At 47.1% G+C, this 22797-nt stretch overlaps 1 protein-coding gene across 3 annotated transcripts in view; it reads left to right on the top strand.

Annotated features, from left to right (window-relative positions):
- The first annotated feature begins 295 nt into the window (after positions 1-295).
- Positions 296-22797, top strand: part of IQCA1 (IQ motif containing with AAA domain 1) — a 195274-nt gene continuing 172772 nt past the window's right edge. Inside the window, exons 1-5 of one of the 3 annotated variants that reach the window (XM_043878060.1) lie at positions 296-589; positions 10726-11050; positions 14136-14255; positions 18879-19070; positions 21321-21392. In XM_043878060.1, coding sequence (XP_043733995.1) covers positions 579-589; positions 10726-11050; positions 14136-14255; positions 18879-19070; positions 21321-21392 — 720 coding nt within the window. In that variant the 5' untranslated portion in view covers positions 296-578. The remainder of the gene's footprint in view (positions 590-10725; positions 11051-14135; positions 14256-18878; positions 19071-21320; positions 21393-22797) is intronic. The other 2 variants (XM_043878061.1, XM_043878062.1) reach the window with 2 other exon arrangements.

Here is a 22797-nt window from a genome sequence, read left to right as displayed (position 1 = left end):
AACAGAAAGCGGGACGCTGGCGTGAAGAACAAAGAGCGGGTGAATGCGACGTGGGGCCAGTTCAGGGGAACGCTGGGCGGGTCCTCCGAGAGGCAAATTTCCCCGTGAAAGCTTCTGAGAGCTATTGACGCCTACCAGCGTATCCACCAATGGCGCAGTAGCGTCCGCCCGGCGTGGTTGCCAGGGAAACAACAGGCGGCGGCGCGCAGGCGCATAGTGCGCAGGGGGCGGGGAGCACGCCGGCAGAGCAGACTGCCCCACCCCCCGCACTGCGTATTGCGCAGGCGTAGCGTCTCCGTTGCTAGGTTCCGCCTCGCGCATCTCGCTGGGTGGCCAGAGTCAAGTTCCGGAGCCTCCTAAAGGAAGGCTCTGGAATCCCACGTCTTGGAGACTGTAGGCATTCCCTTCCTACCGCCTTTCCCTTCTCGAAGTCAGAGGATATCCCCATTCCCAGTCCCTCCCTCGGAAGCACCTTCCTCCAGCCCCTCTGGTGGTGCCCCGACCCTGCAGCCAGCCACGCCTCAGAGGACAACAGAAGAGCTTCCCGGCAGGCGAGGCAAAGAGGGAAAGCAGCCAACATGTCGAACGAGTAAGTGAGGGGCTGCAGGGTTGCAGCCGCGGAGTGCGCTTCTTCAGGCGAAAAGATAGCTTGCTGTGCATCTTTTCCTTTTCTTTTCTCCAACACCCCTTCCTTTTGCAGTTTTATCTAATAAAGATACACCTCAGCACAGGCTGTCAGCTTCTGTGGACAGGGCATGCCCTTGCCTTAGAGGCTCCGACTCCCCTCGCGCTTCCCCCGGCCCCATAGAGAAGAGCCCCTCCACATGCAGTGCTTACTTTAGGCCCACTAGCCCTTGTGGTCTTATTTTTGAGGAAGCAGTTCCTGCCTTCAGTTCATTATCTGCTTTTTTCTTAATCTTTCCCAGCAGTGTTCATTGCTTTATAAAAACACCCTGGCCGCTATATTTAAGTTAAAAGATCTTGAGGAAGCTTTATTGTACTACTTTGCTTTCCAGCAAGAAACCCTAGTCAGGAGGCACTGAAGAGTCTTCACCCAGCGATGTGCCAGTTACAGAGCAGCAGCCCAGCCGTTATTGCATAATGGTCATCTTAAACACCTATTACAGTGCTGACTCTGCAGGCACTGGAAATATAATAACTCATGACTCCCCTGCAACGGCAGAGCTGTTAGTATTATTATTTTCATTTTACAGTTGAGGACTCAGGCACATAGAGGCTAAGGAGTTTGTATACAGCAGGAACATGATGCCAAAACCACTGCAGCTCCTGCCTGATTTCTAGCTGTCAGTAACCCTGATTTCCAGGTCAGAAAAGAAAAGCGGTGAGACTGAGAATGAAGGCTTGCGGAGTCTTGCAGGTGGGGAGATCAGCAGTTCGTTTTCGGAGATGTTGAGTTTGAGATGCCCGTTGGACATCCGGTGAGCATAAGTAGGCAGCTGACTTGAGTTCAGACGAGAGGTCTGTGTATGAAATATAAATTCTACAGCTGTTGGCATAAACAGTTTTTATGAGACAGGAGATGAGTGTAAACAGAAGAGAGAACAGGTTCAAGGACTCAGACTTGGCCATCCAACGGCAAGAGATGGAGGAGGAGAAACCCACAGAGGAATTACAGGCATGATCGTTGAGGAAGAAACATGATTGTGGAGCCCTGGAAGGCAGAAGGAAAATAAATGTAAAGTTTCTCGGAGGAGGGAGTAGCAGACTCTGTCAGAGGCTGCCGAGACAGGCCAGAAGAAAGCTGAGAATTGGCCAAGGGTTTAGCAGTGTGGAGTCCCATGGTGGCCTTGATCTTCATGGCGGAGATGGAGTAGAAAGATGAGCTCAAGTGAACGTAGGAGAGAGAAAGAGGGGAGAAACTGTAGACTGTGTAAGGCTGGGTTTTTAAAGGCATTTTGCTGTAGCTGGTGGCAGGGGAAATAGGGTCCGGAGACAAATTAAAGATAGGAAACAATAGCCTGTTTGTTTGTTAAAGGGAATGGCCAGCGTGAAGGAAGTGGGGTGAAATGAGAGGAGGAAGAAGTGAGGTGACGTCCTTGCTAGCAAGGGCACGGGCCCCAGCATGCAGAGAGAGGAGCTGAGGTCCTTTATTGCAGGAAGATGAGAAGGCAGAAAGCTGAGCACCAAAGAATTGATGCTTTTGGTGTTGGAGAAGACTCTTGAGAGTCCCTTGGACTGCAAGGAGATCCAACCAGTCCATCCTAAAGGAAATCAGTCCTGAATATTCATAGGAAGGACTGATGTTGAAGCTGAAACTCCAGTCCTTTGGCCACCTGATATGAAGAGCTGACTCATTTGAAAAGATCCTGATGCTGGGAAAGATGAAGGTAGGAGGAGAAAGGGACGACAGAGGATGAGATGGTTGGATGGTATCACTGACTCAATGGACATGAGTTTGAGTAAACTCCGGGATTTGGCAATGGACAGGGAGGCCTGGCATGCTGCAGTCCATGGGGTCGCAAAGTCGGACATGACTGAGTGACTGAACTGAACTGAACTGAGAAGACAGGGTAGAGGCTGTTGGTAAAGATTCCGTTTGGAGGGTAGATGTCCTGGCGGGGTGTGGAAAGATGATGCAGATGGTAGATGATGGTGACGTTGAAGGGCCGTGGGCAATACCATTAGATGAAACGAGTTTCAGAATTAGAGAGTGTAGGAAGGAGTAAGGAGAGTGGTCTGGAAATTGAGTGAGGAACAAAGACTTGGCCCTATTCCCTGCCACGGTCAGAGGGCTCTGAGACAAAGGAGGGTCACAGGAAAAGTTGTGTCCTTTAGGGAAGGCCAAGCCTCCCTTGCTCTGGAGAAGGGAATGGCTACCCACTCCAGTATTCTTGTTGGAAGAATTCCGTGGACAGAGGAGCCTAACAGACTACAGTCCATGGGGTGGAAAGAGTCAGACACGACTGAGTGACTAAGACTTTCACTTTCTTTCACTTTAGGCCTCCGTTCGAGCAAGAAGGCTAAGGAATATTTCAGAAAGAGTACAACCAACTAGATAGGAAAATTGGAAAAATCTAAAAGCTTATCATGTATAAAATAACTTGAAAATTTCCATTTTGCAAGATGTAGATTTTTCCACTCAAGCCCATGGTGTGTCTGAATATTCAACTCTTTTTCTTCCCTTCCCCCAACCCAGGCACCTCATGATCCCCCAGTCATAGGAAAACTGCCAAGCTGTAGAAATAACAATCTGGTCTCTTTCAGCCGTCATATTCAGTCTTTTGCACCCACGGTCCTCCTGACTTCAGTATCTGTAACGTTTCTAGGTCATATGCTGAAGTCTGAAACCAATCAAGTACTTAAAAAAAAATTCTAAGTGGTCCCATGAATAAAATACTGCCTTCTCTTTACAAGGCACATTTAAGATTTCAAGAACACTTTCACATCTGTTATCCCACTCCTCGGTAATCCTGTGGGGCGTCCAGGGCAGGTGTCATTATCCAGATTTGCCACTTGAGGAAGTGAAGACACGAGGTTAAGTGACCCGCCTGAGACCAACTACCTCAGGAGACGGGTTCTGCTTTTAAACTCAGAGTGCTCACACGTTTAAAAACCGCTGTGCCATACCCCCAGAGAAATAAGAACACAGGTCCACAGAACAACTTTCACAGGGATGCTCAGAGCAGCATCACTCTGCAGACCCAAAGAGCAGAAACTTGCCATGTGTCCCTCAGCTGAGGAGCAGATAAACAGAATGTGGGATACACCCGCAATGGAACATTATTGGTCAATAAACCGAAATGAAGTGACGATACACACCACAGCCCAGTGGGCCCTGGAAACATTATGCTGAGTGGGAGGAGTTGATCACCCAGGGCCACCTGTTATATGATTGCACTTAGGTGAAACGTCCAGAACAGGCAGGTAAATAGAGACAGATTAGATGAGTGGTTTCCAGGGGCCTGGGAGGATGGGGATAATGGCAAATAGGGAATGACTGCTCACAGACACGGGGGTTTCTGTTCCGAGTGACCAAAATGGTCTGATATCAAAGAAGGGTGGCAAAGGGTGCACAACTCTGTGGATGTAAACCACTAATTTCTGCACTTTCAGAGGGTGAACTTGTGGTATGTGACTTCCGTCTCAGTAATGGTCTCAGTAATGGAAACATCCTCTTGCCCCCTTCCTTGTTTCAGGTCGTCTTCCTGGGCGCTGGCTCAGTGGAAGGGTGCTGAGACTTTGAGCTCAAGGCAGGGCGGGAGTCAGGCTGAACTGGGGCTGCGAGGGAAGTGGGGGTACACAGGATGGGGGTCCAGGGAGTGTAGGGTTGTAGCCAGTGGACACATGTGGAGGGGCAGTAGGGAAACTGGAACACGGAAGCCAGTCTCCGCGGGAAACAGTAAGGATGTAAGGTTGCATGCTGTCACAGCTATTGATACTTAATATTTCCCTATCAGTCAACAACCTTGCCTGGTCCCTCCGACAAGGGTTCCCTGAAAAGCAGCAGGTGAAGAAGAAAGAGGGTGCAGCCCAAATGCCAGGACTTGGAAGGATCAAGCCCCCAGGAAGGTCTTTGGCCAGAAGTTCCAGATAAGAGTAGGCTCTGCTCTGGCCCTGGAGGGAGTCCTGCCTCTGTGACCCTGGATAATGCCAAAGATCTCTTCAAGAAAATTAGAGATACCAAGGGAACACTTCATGCAAAGATGGGCACAATAAAGGACAGAAACAGTAAGGACTTAACGGAAGCCGAAGAGATTAAGTAAAGTGGCAAGAATACACAGAAGAGATCTTAATGACCCAGATAACCACGATGGTGTGATCACCCACCTAGCTAGAGTCAGACATCCTGGCATGCGAAGTCAAGTGGGCCTTAGCAAGCATCACTATGAACAAAGCTAGTGGAGGTGATGGAATTCCAGCTGAGCTGTTTCAAATCCTAAAAGATGATGCTGTGAAAGTGCTGCACTCAATATGCCAGCAAATTTGAAAAACTCAGCAGTGGCCACAGGACTAGAAAATGGCAGTTTTCATTCCAATCCCAAAGAATGTTTCAGCTGCTGTACACTTGCCTCATTTCACATGCTAGCAAGGTTATGCTCAGTATCCTTCAAGCTAGGCTTCAGCAGTATGTGAACCAAGAACTTCCAGATGTATAAGCTGGATTTAGAAAAGGCAGAGTAACTAGAGATCAAATTGCCAACATCTGTTGGATCATAGAGAACGCAAAAGAATTCCAGAAAAACATCTACTTCTGCTTCATTGACTATGCTAAAGCCTGTGACTATGTGGATCACAACAAACTCGAAAATTTTTAAAGAGATGGGAATACTACCACCTTAGCTGTCTCCTGAGAAACCTCTATGCAGCTCAAGAAGCAACAGTTAGAACTGGACATGGAACAACGAACATGTTCCAAATTGAGAAAGGAGTGTGACAAGGCTGAATATCACTTCATTGCAACTAGAAGGGGAAAAAGTGGAAGCAGTGACAGATTTTATTTTCTTGGGCTCCAAAATCACTGGAGACAGTGACTGCAGCCGTGAAATCAGAAGATGCTTGCTCCTTGGAGAAAAGCTATGCTAAACCTAGACAGCATATTAAAAAGCAGAGACATCACTTTGCTGATAAAGGTCAGTCTAGTCAGAGCTGTGGTTTTTTCCAGTAGTCATGTCCGGATGTGAGAATTGGACCATAAAGAAGTTTGAGTGCCGAAGAATTGATGATTTCTTATTGTGGTGCTGGAGACGGCTCTTGAGTCCCTTGGACAGCAAGGAGATCAAACCAGTCAATCCTAAAGGAAATCAGTCCTGAATATTCATTGGAAGGACTGATGCTGAAGCTTAAGTTCCCATACTTTGGCCACCTGATGCAAACAGCCAACTGATTGGAAAAGCCTCTGATGCTGGGAAAGATTGAGGGCAGGAGAAGAAGAGGATGACAGAGGATGAGATGGTTAGATAGCATCCCTGACTCAATGGACATGAATTTGAGCAAGCTCTGGGAGATAGTGGAGAGCAGGGGAGCCTGGTGTGCTGCAGTCCATGAGGTCACAAAGAGTTGGACACGACTTAGCAACTGAACAACAAGCCAATGAGTGCACTGAATTAGGGCAGCAAGACTTCCCAGGCTGGGTCTGCCCCAAAGCAGAACCTAGGCATGAAGTTCTAGATGCGTCCCATCCATTTATTTGGCTGCTGTTTCCCCTGGAGGAGGCCTCCTCTCCCCAAGATCCCTTGTTTTGATGGGTGTGGGGTCTTTATGGGATTCAGGTCACCCCCTGCACCCCATGAAGACAGCCCCCATAGCCTCCATGGGTGGCGGGACACACCTTAATGCTTGCTGGCACAGTAAATGCTTTGAATTCTGATAAATGCCCTTTATCTTTTATTATCAACTCCACCCCTGCATTTAGAAATTATGAGTGGATTTATTTATAGAGCCTTCCGGATATTGTTAGCAAATTCTTGGTAATATTAAATCTGCCTGTCTGTCTCAAGAGTCTGCTTTCTTTGTATCTTGGGTCTCCAGACAGGAACAGAGAGACTGCCTTCTGTGGGATCCAGTCCTCTGCAGCTGACATTCCAGAATTTTCTTGAGCTACATCTCGTGTGGCTTTTGCCAAATGTATTCTTAAATGTTTAATGTTCTTAATCAGGACTGTGAATGGAGTTTCGTTTTTCACATATTTTCCCTGCGTTTAGTTTGGGGGGCTTTTTTATATGCCTTGCAACTTTGCTGTACCAATTGACTTCTTACTTTTTGTTACTGATTTCCTTGGATTTTGCAATGGTATCATTTACAAAAGCTGTTTTTAACATCTTTTATATTCACCCCTTTTCTATATGCTTCATGCTTTTTTGTTTACTTGTATTATTTAGCTTTCTAGTGTTTTTCTACCGAAAATATTTTTGGTCTCTAGTTTTCAGCATTTTGAAGAGGGTTGTCATCGTCTTTTCTTTGGGGTGTGTGGACAGCATTCTTCATCAGGCATTTGCCATAAATGTATTGAGCACCTCCTTGGCATCTGTGGAAATAATCCACCGCTTTTACTGTCCTTTGCAGCACGCCGTTCAGCTTTCCTCCATGTTGAACTCTTGTGAATTCCCCAGGTGGCCCCTGCTTGATCAGAGGGAATGATTTGCTTTTGATATGGTGCTGGGTTTTGTTTGCTGAGTGGAATTTCAGCTCTGAGTTCCAAACAAAATTAGCCTGTCATTTTCTTCTGTAACATTGTCCTGCCAGATCTAGGCCCTGAGCCCTATTTAGTCCACACAATGAGAGAGTTTTCTGTCTTGTGGGAACGTGTGTTGAGTCTCTTGGCCTGTGGGGCCTGCGTCACCTGTCGGGTCAGTGAAAGCCTTGGGGGTCCTGCCCCTTCTCAGATGCTGGAAGTCTGGGCTTTGGAAAAACCAAGAACCTGCTCAGCTTCTTTGTGTCTCTTTATCATGCAAACAGTGAGACATCCCAAGCTGAGTGGAATTCTAACTTTCTGATAGTAGCTTTTCATTGTTATAATAAAGTTGTCTAGCAGAGTGCTGTTTCACTAGCAGTATTTTTTAAATATGGCCAAGTTTGGAGAAATCTGGTACTTGAACCAGAGATTGTGGAGTGGCAGGGGCTGTATTCAGCAACCAAACTCAGTGGGGTGCTGGGAGGGAGGAGCAGTTCAGTTGTGTGTGTGTGTGTGCGCGCGCACGTGTGTGTGCTGGGTCTTCCTTGCTGCATGAGAGCTTTCTCTGTTTGCCGAGACCAGGGGCTACTCTTCATTGCAGTGCTCAGGCGTCTCACTGCGGTGGTTTCTCTTGTTCTGGAGTGTGGTCTCTAGGTTGCTCAGGCTTCAGCTGTGGCCCACAGGCTTAGCTGCTTCATGGCATGTGGGATCTTCCTGGACCAGGGATTGAACCCATCTCCTGCATTGGCAGGTGGATTCTTAAACAGTGAGCACCGGGGGAGCCCAAAAGTTTAGTTTTTAACTGTACCTCTTTGTTTTCTTGTGGTGTCCAGCACACCTCTGCCCTCCAGGGTTTGTCCTGACAAACTAGAGTCCATTAGGTTTCAGAGCCTGAATTCTGGAGCCAGGCTGCAAATCCTACGTTCAGATTACACAACTCTGGGCAATAGCTTCACTGTGCCTTGGTTTTCTCATCTGTAAATTGGAATAATAATAACAATCACCTCATAGGGTTTAGAGGATTTATGAGTTAATATATGTAAAGTACTCAGAACAGTGACCGACATGATGTAAATATGAGCCATTACCATCATCTTCATTTGAACCTAAAAGAGTTTTCACATCAAGAGAAGCTTTTCATTTTGGGCCAGGAAGATGAAAATCTCCCATTTCTGCTCCAAGCATAGGAAAAAGAAACGGCAGAAACTAATACAGTGCTATAAGTCAACTATACTTGAATAAAATAAAAATTTTTAAAGTATAGAAATGAATATAGAAACAGTAACAGATTTAAGTTCCTTTCTTGTTTCATGAGCACTGACATGTCAGTAGGTTTAGAGATTAAACAAAAGTCCTGCCTATTGAGATTGTTGTAATACCATGATTTCCATATTTATCTTTCTCTATAAATAAGAATGTTGTTTTGTTCTTAAATTATTTCAGGTCCTCAAAATTAACAAAGCAAATGTTTGTTTTGAATTTAAGGTGGTTTATTGAGAGAGTGAAGGTAGAGTCTAGTACTAAAAATGAAGAAACAACACAGTACTTAATTTTGAAAGATGTTCAGAGTATAGGTAGTGGCATACCGTATTTAAATAACTTAGCATGACATCTGGTTAGTAAATGTTAATCATTTGTATGTTTAATTAGAAATATTGGTCAATAAAAAAAAATCAAATTACAAAAAAGAAACATTTTAAGTGTTATTTTCGTTTATCTGAAACTTTTATTTTTAAAAATATTTAAATTTTTCTTTTAAATTTATATTAATTTCAGGCAGATGGACATGGAAGTCCAGTTTCTTACTTGTTGTCTCAGCAGATGTTGTGGTTATGCATCTCGTGGTGGTGGGGGGGTTTCTTTTATTTTGAGCAGAGGTGGAGATAGCAGCATGGGTTGGATTGTGGGCTCAGCTCACAACTGTGCAGACGGGGGTTCGGGTGCTGACCTCCCCTCTGAAGGGCAGACCCTACCTCCCCCCACCAGTGGAGAGATGGGAGCCACCCTGCCCCGTGGATGCTGCGAGGATGGCACGCGGCTCGGAACTCGGCCGGTGGCTGTGGTTTCAGTGTGTGATGCTCGCGTCCTTACCCACGGGAGGGAGAGGAGCCTGCGTGAGGAAGGGCAGATGGTGGAGGACCATTCCGGAGGGCTTGTCTGGGGATGACCTCAGACATGAGATGAGGGGCTCCCGGTTCAACAAGGTGGGTTGACCAGCATATGTATCTCCACCTTCTCCCGTGATGGCCTCTGAAGAGGCAGTAAGGGCTGTAAACACATAAGGGCCACGAGAACGCTTGACCAGAGATAGCAGGGCGCTCTCAGGGGACAGAAAACAGATGTGGGTTAAAGGGAGGGCTGGGGTAGAGTATGATCTGCAGGTAAGCAGAGGTGGGTGACCAGCCGTCGGTAGGACCCTGGGAAGGTCGTCCAGTGATGAGGGGCTGGTCACAGATCGGCAGAGGGGCATTTCCACCCCGGAGAGCAGGGGCTGAGCAGCTCCCCTCCTGGTGGCCGAGGCCGGTGCAGGTGACCTGGACCTGGGGCGGGACGCGGGACACAGGTGGGTGCGGGCACGAGAGGCTGGGCTGACCGGGGACAGGCCATGAGAGCCCGCAGCCCCCTGGACCCACATGCTCCTCAGGCGGGTGTTTGGAGCCGCCTGCACCGGTGTGTTCCTGGGAAGACCTTACGGAGAGAGATGGACATTGGTGGATTTTACCCTCTTCCCAGGGAGACAGCCAGGATCCTGCCCACCCCTCTTCCCCCGGTTAGGCCCCTGGTTATAAGATGTCCCTTCCCAGACACAGTGAACTTCCATTTATCTTTTCAGGACTGGATCTTAGATATAAAATGAGAGCCAAAAACTGCCCAAATTTCGAAAGAAAACAAAAGTCTCTTCCATGAGTGTATTGGTCAGAGTCCTGGCAGGAATAGGAGGGCATACTCAGTGGAAATGGGGGGATGGGGTATGGTGGGGGGATGGGGAGTGGGGGGCGAATAGGGGGCCAGATGACAAAAGTGTGGGCTGCATCTTGGGAAACCAGAAAGGAATTGGGAGGGTGGCCACCACCCTACACCTTTGGTAGAAGAAGGGGGCAGTGGAGGGGGCACCCTTCCATCTAACCCTTCCACTCCTCAGCACCCCCGGCTGCACCCCTCAGTGACTCAGACAAGAGTGAGGAGCCAGCCTCCTGGGCCAGCTGGGAACTCAGTTAATTCCAACTCAGCCATCCCATTCTTCATCTCCAGAATGCAGTGATCTGTTGAGTTGGAATGAACTGAGGAGGTGTGCAGCTGGGGAGGCTGAGGAGTGGGAGTTAGATGGAAGGGTCTCCACTCCACCGCCCCCTTCTTCCACCAAAGGTCAAAGGCTTTTTAAACTATTTATTTGAAAATAATAATTGTAGTCATATCCAAAACTCACATGCACAACAAAACAGAACATATGTGGTCTAAAGAACATTGCAACCACATGCAGTGTTCTCAGCTCATATTTGTGGTATGTTACATTTTGTTACACCAGATACCCAGTACCTATGCCTTGCAAAGTAATTTCTGCTTCCTGAACTGTCTACTCTGTCTTCCCTCAGAGCATATAATAAGATGTGGCATCAGACCCAAGAAGCCCTCAATTCTTTGCTTGATAAAGAATCTCAGAAGATGATGGAACCACAAAGGAATCAAGTGTTCATCTTCCAGATGTTAGCCACCTTCTACATAAAATACGTGCAGATCTTCAGAAACCTGGAGAATGTCTATGACCAGATAGTCCACCCACAGAAACGCATTCTGATCCGAAAAATCCTGGATGCAGTGATGGGTCGCATCCTGGAGCTGAAGAATGAGATGGTTGAGTTGGATTTTACTGAGTTCCATTACTTTGATGATATCTTACAGGATCTAAAGTTGGCGCCTGTAAGTACTTGAGTTTTTTTGTTTTTTTTCTTTAGTTTCTTTTCGTTGTAAATAATATATGTAGGCCTGTAACCAATAATCTACAGACTTTCTAGGCATATTGACTGGTTGTATGTTGTATTGAAAGTTGAAGCATAGCCCTTCAATAAGACTTTACTGCCGTGGACAAGGATGGGGTTCATTCAGCTTTTGGTTCAGATGAATTGTTGCGTGGTCCTGAGGTCTGCTGAACACTGGGGTTGTTGTGGTCTTACTTGTCACCACAGTATCTGCCCAAGCCAGTTGAGAGAATGGAGTAGGATGACCCTTTCACAAATAATCCCCCCAGTTTCCAACAACAATACCACTTCTTCTGTTTCTAGAAGACATTTCTCTCTGGCCTTTGCCTCCCATCATCTTCTTAATGAGCAGCCTCTTCGTTGCTGGTTCCTAATTCCCAGGAAGATGCATCTCCTCCTTTGCTTTGGGTCAGTGGTGACTCAAATCCTTTAGTAACACTTCTACTGTTTTGATCATTGACCTTGGAATGGGAAACATTCATCTGACCTCCACTAATAGGATGAGGTAGTTGGATGGCATCACCAGCTCAATGGACATGACTTTGAGCAGACTCTAGGAGATGGTGAAAGACAGGGAAGCCTGGTGTGCTACTGTCCCTGGGGTCACAAAGAATCAGACACAGCTAAGTGACTAAGCAGCAGTTTGAAATACTTGTATACAAATGAAGAACAGGAGTTTATACTAGGGTATAGAAACAAGTTTTCTAATAAAGCAAATTCATTTTGTAAATTATTTTTGCAATAATAAAACCAAGTTATTTTTTAATTGTGACTATTTACACACAAATGGTCGATGTGCTGATGTTAAATTATTAGATTTAATTCAAAGAGCTCTATAGTTCAATTTGTTGCTATCCAAATTTAAATTATTATTTTAGTAGGCTCAGATAGGATTATATCTCTTTAAAGAAAATTCCTCAAGCTATCATTAGTTCATTGAGACCTAATTGATATGGATTACTGGAATTCTGCAATAATGATCAAAATGAGATATGTTACACTTTCCCCTTTTGACTTTATTTGTGCCTACCTAATGGGGACAATCAATCAATGGGGATGATCAATGCAAAGAAATAGAGGAAAACAACAGAATGGGAAAGACTAGAGATGTCTTCAATAAAATTAGAGATACCAAGGGAACATTTCATGCAAAGATGGGCTCAATAAAGGACAGAAATGGTACAGACCTAACAGAAGCAGAAGATATTAAGAAGAGGTGGCAAGAATACACAGAAGAACTATACAAAAAAGATCTTCACGACCCAGATAATCACGATGGTGTGAGCACTCACCTAGAGCCAGACATCCTGGAATGTGAAGTCAAGTGGGCCTTAGAAGGCATCACTATGAACAAAGCTAGTGGATGTGATGGAATTCCAGTTGAGCTATTTCAAATCCTGAAAGATGATGCTATGAAAGTGCTGCACTCAATATGCCAGCAAATTTGGAAAACTCAGCAGTGGCCACAGGTCACTTTTCATTCCAATCCCAAAGAAAGGTCAGTTTTCATTCCAAACTGACCAAAAGGTCAGTTTTCATTCCAATCCCAAAGAAGGGCACTCCCAAAGAATGCTCAAACTACCACACAATTGCACTCATTTCACACACTAGTAAGGTAATGCTCAAAATTCTCCAAGCCAGGCTTCAGCAATACGTGAACTGAGAACTTCCAGATGTTCAAGCTGGTTTTAGAAAAGTCAGAGGAACCAGAGATCAAATTGCCAATATCCTCTGGATCATCAAAAAAGCAAGAGAGTTCCAGAAAGGCATCTATTTCTGCTTTATTGACTATGCCAAAGCCTTTGACTATGTAGATCACAATAAACTGTGGAAAATTCTGAAGGAGATGGGAATACCAGACCACCTGACCTGCCTCTTGAGAAACCTGTATGCAGGTCAGGAAGCAACAGTTAGAACTGGACATGGAACAACAGACTGGTTCCAAATAGGAAAAGGAGTACATCAAGGCTGTATATTGTCACCCTGCTTATTTAACTTCTATGCAGAGTACATCATGAGAAATGCTGGGCTGGAAGAAGCACAAGCTGGAATCAAGATTGCCAGGAGAAATATCAATAACCTCAGATATGCAGATGACACCACCCTTATGGCAGAAAGTGAAGAGGAACTAAAAAACCTCTTGATGAAAGTGAAAGAGGAGAGTGAAAAAGTTGGCTTAAAGCTTAACATTTAGAAAACTAAGATCATGGCATCTGGTCCCATCACTCTTGGGAAATAGATGGGGAGACAGTGGAAACAGTGTCAGACTTTATTTTTGGGGGCTCCAAAATCACTGCAGATGGTGACTGCAGCCATGAAATTAAAAGACACTTACTCCTTGGAAGGAAAGTTATGACCAACCTAGACAGCATATTAAGAAGCAGAGACATTACTTTGCCAACAAAGGTCCGTCTGGTCGAGGCTTTGGTTTTTCCAGTGGTCATGTATGGATGTGAGAGTTGGACGGTGAAGAAAGCTGAGCGCCGAAGAATGATGCTTTTGAACTGTGGTGTTGGAGAAGACTCTTGAGAGTCCCTTGGACTGCAAGGAGATCCAACCAGTCCATCCTAAAGGAGATCAGTCCTGGGTGTTCATTGGAAGGACTGATGCTGAAGCTGAAATTCCAATAGTTTGGCCACCTCATGCGAAGAGTTGACTCACTGGAGAAGACCCTGATGCTGGGAGGGATTGGGGGCAGCAGGAAAAGGGGACGAAAGAGGATGAGATGGCTGGATGGCATCACCGACTCGATGGGCATGAGTTTGAGTAAACTCCGGGAGTTTGTGATGGACTGGGAGGCCTGGCGTGCTGTGCTTCATGGGGTCGCAAAGAGTCAGACATGACTGAGCGACTGAACTGAACTGAACTAATGGGGACAAGCTGTCTTCACACCACTGGCTTCCTCACCTTGTAAGTGAGGGTGGGAGGTAGAGTGAGTCTCTGATGTCCTAACTGTAGGTTTACGTGGATTTAGGTGCTGGGATTGTGACCAAACTGCTCTTTTGTTTCTTCTTTCTCTTCTCTAGCAACAGTTAGATATCCCCATACCCAAGTATTTTTTGAAGGAGAAGCTGGAAATCATAAAAGGAAGAGAGAAAATCCTTTCTCAGATATTAGCAGAAAGTGAATTAGGTGTATCTGCAAAGGTTTGTATATCATTTTAACAAACTTCATTCCATAATCTGTAAAACCTCCTCTTCTGCTGCTCCTAACTGTGGGAGAAACAAGAATATTCTCAGTGCAAGGAGAGCAGCACCCTTTCCCGCATGTTATTCAATCAGAAAGACATTACATAACTTTTGGGTGTGTTTTTGACAAGTCGCAACCACTCCTGTCCAAGAACTTAGAGATCAAAACATAGTATTGGTTAAATCAGAAGTTCTGAGATTGAGTAGTTGGTCGACTCAGTTTAATGTTTCATCTCAAAGTCACCCAGCCTGTGGTCAGAAGCTGAATGTTGTTCATATAAAATAATTAAGTACTGAGTAACTAGGAGCTCTAAACGATACTTTCTGAAAATGCTGATTGACCTCTTGTAACTTCAAGTTGAGGGAGACTTCCCTGGGGGTCCAGTGATTAAGACTTTGCCTTCCAATTAAGGGGGTGCAAGTCCCATCCCTGGTTGAGGAGCTAAGATTCCACATGCCTCGTCTCCAAAAAAACCAAAAGATTAAAAAAGAAGCAGTGTTATAACATATTCAATAAAGACCTCAACAATGGTCCACATCAAAAAAAAAATCTTAAAAAGTAACTTCAAGTTGAGTGGCACTTAGATCACCTGGAGTAGAGTCTCTCTGGAAATGGGGGGGAACCCGTAGACCCCCCGGACAGCCCTGGGCAAAGCCCAGTGGGCGCTCTGACTGCTTTCCTCCTTTGTCTCCTGCTATGCATGCAACTGCACCCTCTGCCCGTTTCAGTAGCTGTCTTGGCTCTAACTCTCTCTGCCTTCTCCTGGATTCTGCGTTTATCTTCCCGCAGCCTCCTGGCGGGCAGCTCTTTCCGCAGGGCACTGCCATCGCGACTTGATGCGTTCCAGCGCCCCTCCCTGCCTCCAGAGTGGTGCCTCGCGCCCCCGGCTGGTCTTCACGGCCTCAGCATTAAGGCGGCAGCGGACCATCCACCCAGGGACGGTGCAGGGTGACGGGCACCGTTAGTAGCCGTGCTGAGATTGTGGGTGCGGCCTCGGTGCGCGGGGCCTTCAGACGGGTATGCCCCGGGGGCATTGCCAGCCCACGCCATGGTGTTAAGGAAGACTCCAGGTGTCCCCGGGCGCGTGCCCTGTCTGCCCACCACCGTGGGACGCAGGTCAGGTACTGCTGCGTGTGAGCACACACACCGAGCCCCAAGCCACCTGTTGTTTTGCACGGGCGGCTTCACACTGCACCCCAGCCATACATGCCAGCCAGTCAAGCGGTCCTCTTCCTGCAGAGCCTGGTGTGACGCAGTGTCCCTCCAGACGCCTTGCCTGACCCACCTCACTCAGGACCACCCCTCCTTCCACTGCTCCTCCCCTGAACATCTGGCCCCTATTCTGCATCAAACTTTCCTCCAAGTAGTCTCCTGGGAATCTGGCCTTGGGGGTCATCCAGCCATCCCTTCACCACCAGCTCCTGGGTCTGTGCCTCCAGTTCCCACGTCACCAGGACAGGCCCCCCCCCGCCCCAGGCACTCCCACCCCCGGGAGTCCCTGGCCCAGAGCGTTGTCACGAAGTGCAGAGTCCACATGATCTCCTGGGAGGGCGGAGGAGGGCGATTACATCACATGCAGCACAGTCGCACTCGGACGTCCTCCCTGCCGTTTGTCCTCCCCCCGCCCGTCTTGGTTTGTGCAGGGCCAGCGGTAGAAAGGTTTCTGCCCCGCCTTCACTCAGCATTCATCCTCAGTGGCTCCTCTCTCCTTCTTAGGTCAAGCCATTCATCTCTGTTCTCCAGGCCCCGTTTCTGGGGTACCTAAGGGTGCTCAGTGGAACGTGGGGGTTCCGGGCAACACCCGGGTGTCTGTGTGACTTTCCTGTGCCCATCAGTGTCTCACTGGACCCCCTGCTCTTGCCTCAAGCTGTTTATATCTTGCAAATATGTACAATGTATACCCCAAGAAGAATTTTGTTATTAGAATTCTTTTTTTTTTTTTCCACATGTGGCATGTGGCATATGGGATCTTAAGTTTCCAGATCAGGGGTCAAACCTGGACCCTCTTCATTAGGAGTGCAGAATTTTAGCCTTTGGGCCACCAGGGAAATCCACCCCCCCTCCAAGAAGAATTTTGATAAAGGGAAATAACTGCCCACTTCTGCACTGTTCATGCTGAGTATTTACTCTTATGGCCTCCACTGACATTCAGATATCTTTGTTGTATTGAGTGGACATCTCAAATCCCTCACATGTATCCCATGAGGGCTGAAATTATTTTCAGAATGTCAGTGTGCAATCTAAAGGAAATAGACAGTAATAACTGACAGTGGCTGAGCACCTGCTCTATGCTTAAGGATTTATACATACATCATCTGATTTATACCAGCATAATATTCATTTTGGGCTTCCCCAGTTGCTCAAATGGTAAAGAATCTGCCTGCAATGCGGGAGACCTGGGTTGGATGGGTTGGGAAGATCCCCTGGAGGAGGGCGTGGCAACCCACTCCAGTAGTCTCGCTTGGAGAATCCCCGTGGACAGAGGAGCCTGGCGGGCTACAGTTCACAGCATCACAAAGAGTCGGACATTACTGAGCGACTAAGCACAGCACAGCATAGCAATATTTATTTTGGGCTTTCCAGGTGGCGCTAGCGGTAAAGAACCTGCCTGCTAGTGCAAGAGAATTTAAGAGATGCAGGTTCGATCCCTGGGTCAGGAAGATCCCCTGGAGAAGGAAATGGTAACCCACTCCAGTATTCTTGCCTGGAGCATCCCATGGGCAGAGGAGCCTGGCAGGCTACAATCCATGGAGTTGCAAAGAGTCAGACACAACTGAAGCAACTTTGCACGCATGCACGCACTCAATATTCATTTTACCTTCACATCCAAAGTGCATTATTGAAAAGAAGTGCGCCCTACAAATCTGAAGCAGCAAGATGCCCCTGGACACCAGACCCTGAGCAGTTGTGTGAGAGAGCTTCCTTGGAAGGCTCTGGTGCCTCCACGCTGAGGGGTGGTGGGTGCTTTCATGAAACAGGGTGACCTGTCTCACTTCAAATGGGATGAGTCCCTTACTAACTATGGGAACTGCGTGAATTACTTTACTTTCTTCACCCGCAGTCTTCTTTGTATATATGTTCTTTAAAAGGGAAAGTGTATCTCTCAGTCGTGTCCGACTCTTTGCGATGCTGTGGACTATAACCCACCAGGCTCCTCTATCCATAGAATTCTCCAGGCAAGAATACTGGAGTGGGTTGCCCTTCCCTTCTCCAGTGGGTCTTCCTGACCCAGGGTTTGTACGAGGGTCTCCCACACTGCAGGCAGATTCTTTACCATCTGAGCCACCAGCGAAGCCCCTTACAGATGAATATTTCGCTGCTTTGGGTATTGGTTGCAGCACTCGTGATCTTTAGTTGCTACACGTGGGATCTTAGTTCCCTGACCAGGGATCAAACCCAGGCCCTGCTTTGGGAGTGCAGAGTCTTAGCCACTGGGCCTGCAGGGACATCCCCGGCCTTGGTCACAGTGATACCTGTCTTGGCCGTTGCTTTGTGAATTGGATGAGAAAGCATGTGGAAAGCATTTCTGGCATCTGTAGGTGCTCAATAAATGGCCCTTCACTCCCTTTCTTGCCGCTTCCTCTGCATCCCCTGCCGCCGCCCCATTACACGGAGAAGTGACTGTCCTGAGGAGCTGTGGCCCAGGGGATGAGCTGCAGCGTCTGCCCGTGGGCCGCACTCTCCTGCCGGACCCACGTGTGGCTGTCACTGCCCCCGAGGCCTAGACAAGGGCTCAGCCCGTGATTGAGTGGTTTTTGCATTCAAACAGTCTCTCCCTTCTGGCTCTGTCCAAGCAGGAGGCTTGGGTGAAGCCAGAGGTCCACAGCTTCGTCTTCCCTCCTGGGGCGACAGAGGGCCTCGGGCCGGAGCCCACGCAGGACCCCAGATGCACCCCGCCCCCAATCAGCAGCCACCTCGCTCTCATCCCGGTCCTCAAAAAGCCGTACTGCCCCTCCCTGAGTTTGCCCAAACTTCCCCCACGTGAGATCTCCAAAGAGCATTCTTGAGCAGTTCCCACCACGTTATAGATGTTTTAAAGGACAAATATGGACGTGCTGGGAGAGGTTTCCCTTACAAAGTTAAATTCTCCTAAAATGGCCCGAATATTACTCACATTCACTAGATGGTTCTGTAATTGATTTTAAAGCCAGCATTTGCCTTCGTCTATATTTCACATTTTAAATTCTCATAGTAGATATATGTTTTTAATTTCTACATTTCTACTATGAAGTTGGTAAAAGTTGGTAGCCATTTCAGGTTGATTTCGATCCGTTTTCATTGGCATCCCTCGTATAGTCTGCTGCCAACCTAAAACATTGTGGAGCTAATTAGTATTTTGTTCGAAATGGTAGAGGAAGGCTTAACAGGTCCTTACATACAGGTTCACAGCGTGAACATGACATATTATCAAAATATGCATATGCATGGAAAAAAAATGATTTGTGTTGAATGGCTGCAATTCTCTCAGTAGTTTGGAGACTGTAAGCAGGGTGGTGTTAGAAGTAAGTGTGTGATGTTTCTGGAATCAGTTAATGTCCTGAGCGTGTTTAAACATTGATTTACCTTAAATGTTTCTGCAGAAATACCAAGTAAAGCCTATCCCCCTAGAAGAGGCTGTTAAATTGATCCAGATGGCCGAGAGGGCGCGGCAAGGGCGTCTGAGAGCCATGTTCATGAAGCAGATCTACCTGCAGGAATACAGAGCCAAGCAAGCCAGGTTACTCGGCGAAAAAGTGGCGGATGCAGGCGCCGCTGCGCTGAGAATCCAGAAGGTATGACCAGGGCAGCCTCGGACATGGGGGACAAGGTGGAGATGCAGACTGGGGGTGGGGGTGAGCTCCAGAACTCCACCTTCCCAAGTCCCACCTCTAGTAGAAGAGTGGAAGTGATAGTGTTAGTCGCTCAGTCCTGTCCGACTCTTTGCGATCCAATGGACTGTAGCCCACCAGGCTCCTCTGTCCATGGGATTCTCCAGGCAAGACTACTGGAGTGGGTTGCCATGTCCTCCTCCCATGTATACCATACTGTGTGTAAAACAGTAGGAAGTTGCTCTGTAACACAGGGCGCTCAGCCCAGCGCTCTGTGATGACCTAGAGGGCTGGGATGTGGGAGGGAGGCTCCAGAGGAACGGGATGTGTGGACACACATGGCTGATGAATGTCGTACAGCAGAAACCAGCACAACATTGTAAGTCAACTATCCTCCAATTAAAACTTTTTAAAAGACAGTAAAAAAAAAAAAAAAAAGTATAATAGCTGCGTCTCCCACCAGCTCCCACTCCACTTTTTTCCCAACCCCACTTGGCAGCTGAATGTCTGTTTTCTGAGGGATTTGAAGTTTCTGGGATATGGGATACACATCTGAGTTCAAAGCTTGAGTTGTACAATTCTTGGATGTTGCTCTGTAATTCTCCATGTTACAGTGGAGATCTTGTAAAACCATGAAGTACCACCCTCAGATTTAGCCCCAACCCTGCAATCTAGGAGTTTCTCTTGAAGAAATACAGGTAGAGGAATCTCACCGTTAAAAAAAAAAAAATAAAACTATAGGCTATTTGTTTATGCTCTGCAGTTTTACAGAGATTATTTGATATGTCGCACTGTGTAACTTTGAGATGTGTGGCCTCATGGTTAGATATATATGTACATTTCATTATGATGACTGCAGTAATTGGTCACACTTAACACACGCATCACCTCACATGATCGCCGTTTTTTCTTATACTGAGAGCATTTAAGATCTACTCTCCTAGCAGCTTGTAGGTATAAGATACAGTATTATTCACTATAGTCACCATACCATACTTTCTGCATTCCAAGAACTTGTTCATCTTATAACTGGTCCTTTGACCACCTTCACCTGTCTCCCTCACATGCCCAGACCCTGGCAGCCACAAAAGCTACTCTTATTTCTATACCCTCAGTATTTGTAGATTCCACATGTAAGTGAAACCGTAAATTGTTTGTCTTCTTACGACTTATTTCTCTTAGCATCTTGCCCTTAAAATTCATCCATGTTGTCGCAAATGAGAATTTCCTTCTCTTTCTGGCTGAATAATACTTCATCGTATTTATATACCAGGGTTTCTTTATATATTCGTCCATCAACAGACAAGTTGTTTCTGCGTCTTGGCTGTTGTGAATAGAGCTGCGGTGAACATCGGTGTGCGTGTATCTTTTCTTTTCTTTTTTTTTTTTTTTATTAGTTGGAGGCTAATTACTTCACAACATTTCAGTGGGTTTTGTCATACATTGATATGAATCAGCCATAGATTTACATGTATTCCCAATCCCGATCCCCCCTCCCATCTCCCTCTCCACCTGATTCCTCTGGGTCTTCCCAGTGCACCAGGCCGGAGCACTTGTCTCATGCATCCCACCTGGGCTGGTGATCTGTTTCACCAGCGTGTATCTTTTCAAATTAGTATTTTCCTTTTCTTCCGACAAATACCCAGGAGTGGAATTTCTGGAGCACACAGTAGTTCTATTTTTAATTTTTGAGCACTCTGCTTACTGCTTTCCATAGTGGCTGTACCCAGTTACATGCCCACCGACCGTACTGGAAGCTTCCCTCATCTTCACATCCTCTCTGACACTGGTTGTCTCTTGTCTTTTCGATAACATCCATCCTAACAGGTGTGAGGCTGTCACTGGGTCAGCAGTGGGTTGTGCGGTTGCTACCAGGGTCTTGGACAAGGGTGGATCCTCTTTTGTCCCTGGGTGGACAGAACTGCCTTAGTCCTCCTTGTTTAATAGGGGATATTGGGACAAGGTTCCTCATCAGGGTCCACAGTTGGGTCCTCAGACAGTGGACAGTGGTATAGGCCACTTCTGTGATTCATTCTTTCTTTAAAGACGTCACTGTGATCACAGAAGGAAAAGCACTCATCAGCACAGAGACGTGCGCACCTTAGTGTATCATCAGTGCATCATTTGGCATGCACGGGGTGTGTGGGAGAAATGGTGTGACTGTGTTTGATTTATCTTTATGCACTAAACAAGCAGGCGTTTCTTTGTCTTTAGGTTTGGCGAAGTTTCCATCAGTGCAAGAGGACTGAAAGAGAGAGAGAAGAGGAGATGATATTTCTGGGTATGGTAAGTTTCCTTACAGACAAGATCAGCATCTGGTTCTCTTAAAGACCATAGAATCTGTAAGACTCATGTCCTCCTTAGAGAGCCTTTGAGAAAAGAAATAAAAGCAAAAAACATGACCGGTGACTTAAGAGAATGGAATCCCGTGTATTATCTAGAAGCCTCCCTGGGGAGGGGAGGGGTTCTGGAGACGCAGGATCATGTCTGTTTAGACGTCTATTGGAGTATGTGGGCTACTTGGAAGCAGGGACAAGCTGTGGGCTGCTCACCAGTATCAGCCATGGCCTCCACTGTGTTAATATCTGTTAGTATTCATGACCGGGAGAATGGGTTTGCCCCAGTATAACTGCCTTCTCCTGGGTGATCTCCATGAAGTGAAGTGAAGTGAAAGTCACTCAGTCGTGCCCACTCTTTGCAACCCCAGGGACTGTAGCCCGCCAGGCTCCTCAGTCTATGGGGATTCTCCAAGCAAGAAAGCTGGAGTGGGTTACCATTCCCTTCTCCAGGGGATCTGGTGATTTCTGAATCAAGAGTTGAACGGATATTTTCCTTAGTTATTACCACACACTTAGCAGCTTCAACAGCACAACCCTGCTCCCTCAGTCTCTGTGGCTCAGGGGTCTGGGCTTGGCTGAGTCCTTTGCTCAAGGGCTCATAGGCAGCAGTCTGGGTGTTGGCTGGGGACGGGGTCTCATCTGAGGTTCAACCGGGGAAGGAACAGTGCCCGAGCTTGTGTGGTTGTGGGCCAGATTCCGTTCCCGGTGTGCTGCCAGGCTGAGCGCATCAATTTTTCCTAGTTGTTCCCTGGAGGTGGCCCCCAGCCCCTTGCCATGTGGACTATCCACGTGACAGCTTGGTGGGGCGGGGAGCTGCTTACAGCCCCATGCGAGGATCAGAAAGTGGTGTGCCTCAGCTTTGCCCTGACAGTGAAAGTGAAAGTCGCTCAGTCGTGTCCAACTCTTTGTGACCCCATGGACTATACAGTCCATGGAATTCTCCAGGCCAGAATACTGGAGTGGGTAGCCTTTCCCTTCTCCAGGGGATCTTCCCGACCCAGGGATCGAACCCACGTCTCCTGCATTGCAGGTGGATTCTTTACCAGCTGAACCACAAGGGAAGCCCAAGAACTGGAGTGGGTAGCCTATCCCTTCTCCATTGGATCTTCCCGACCCAGGAATTGAACCAGGGTCTCCTGCATTGCAGGTGGATTCTTTAACAGCTGAGCCATGAGGGAAGCTTTGCCTTAGTCTGATGGTAATCAAACAGTCCTAGGGTCCACTCTGTGTTTTTCAAGACAAAAGTTACAGAGCAATGCCCCAAGTGTGGGACCGAATGCTACCTTTTCTATATACAATAGTGTCAAGATCTTTTCATTTACTTTAAATCCTAAAATCTCAGAAAATTTAAA

The sequence above is a fragment of the Cervus elaphus genome, chromosome 20 (genome assembly GCF_910594005.1).
Source record: "Cervus elaphus chromosome 20, mCerEla1.1, whole genome shotgun sequence".
NCBI classification, from domain to species: domain Eukaryota; kingdom Metazoa; phylum Chordata; class Mammalia; order Artiodactyla; family Cervidae; genus Cervus; species Cervus elaphus.
Note: the sequence above shows the minus strand (reverse complement) of the source record. Positions and strands in the feature narration are given on the sequence as shown.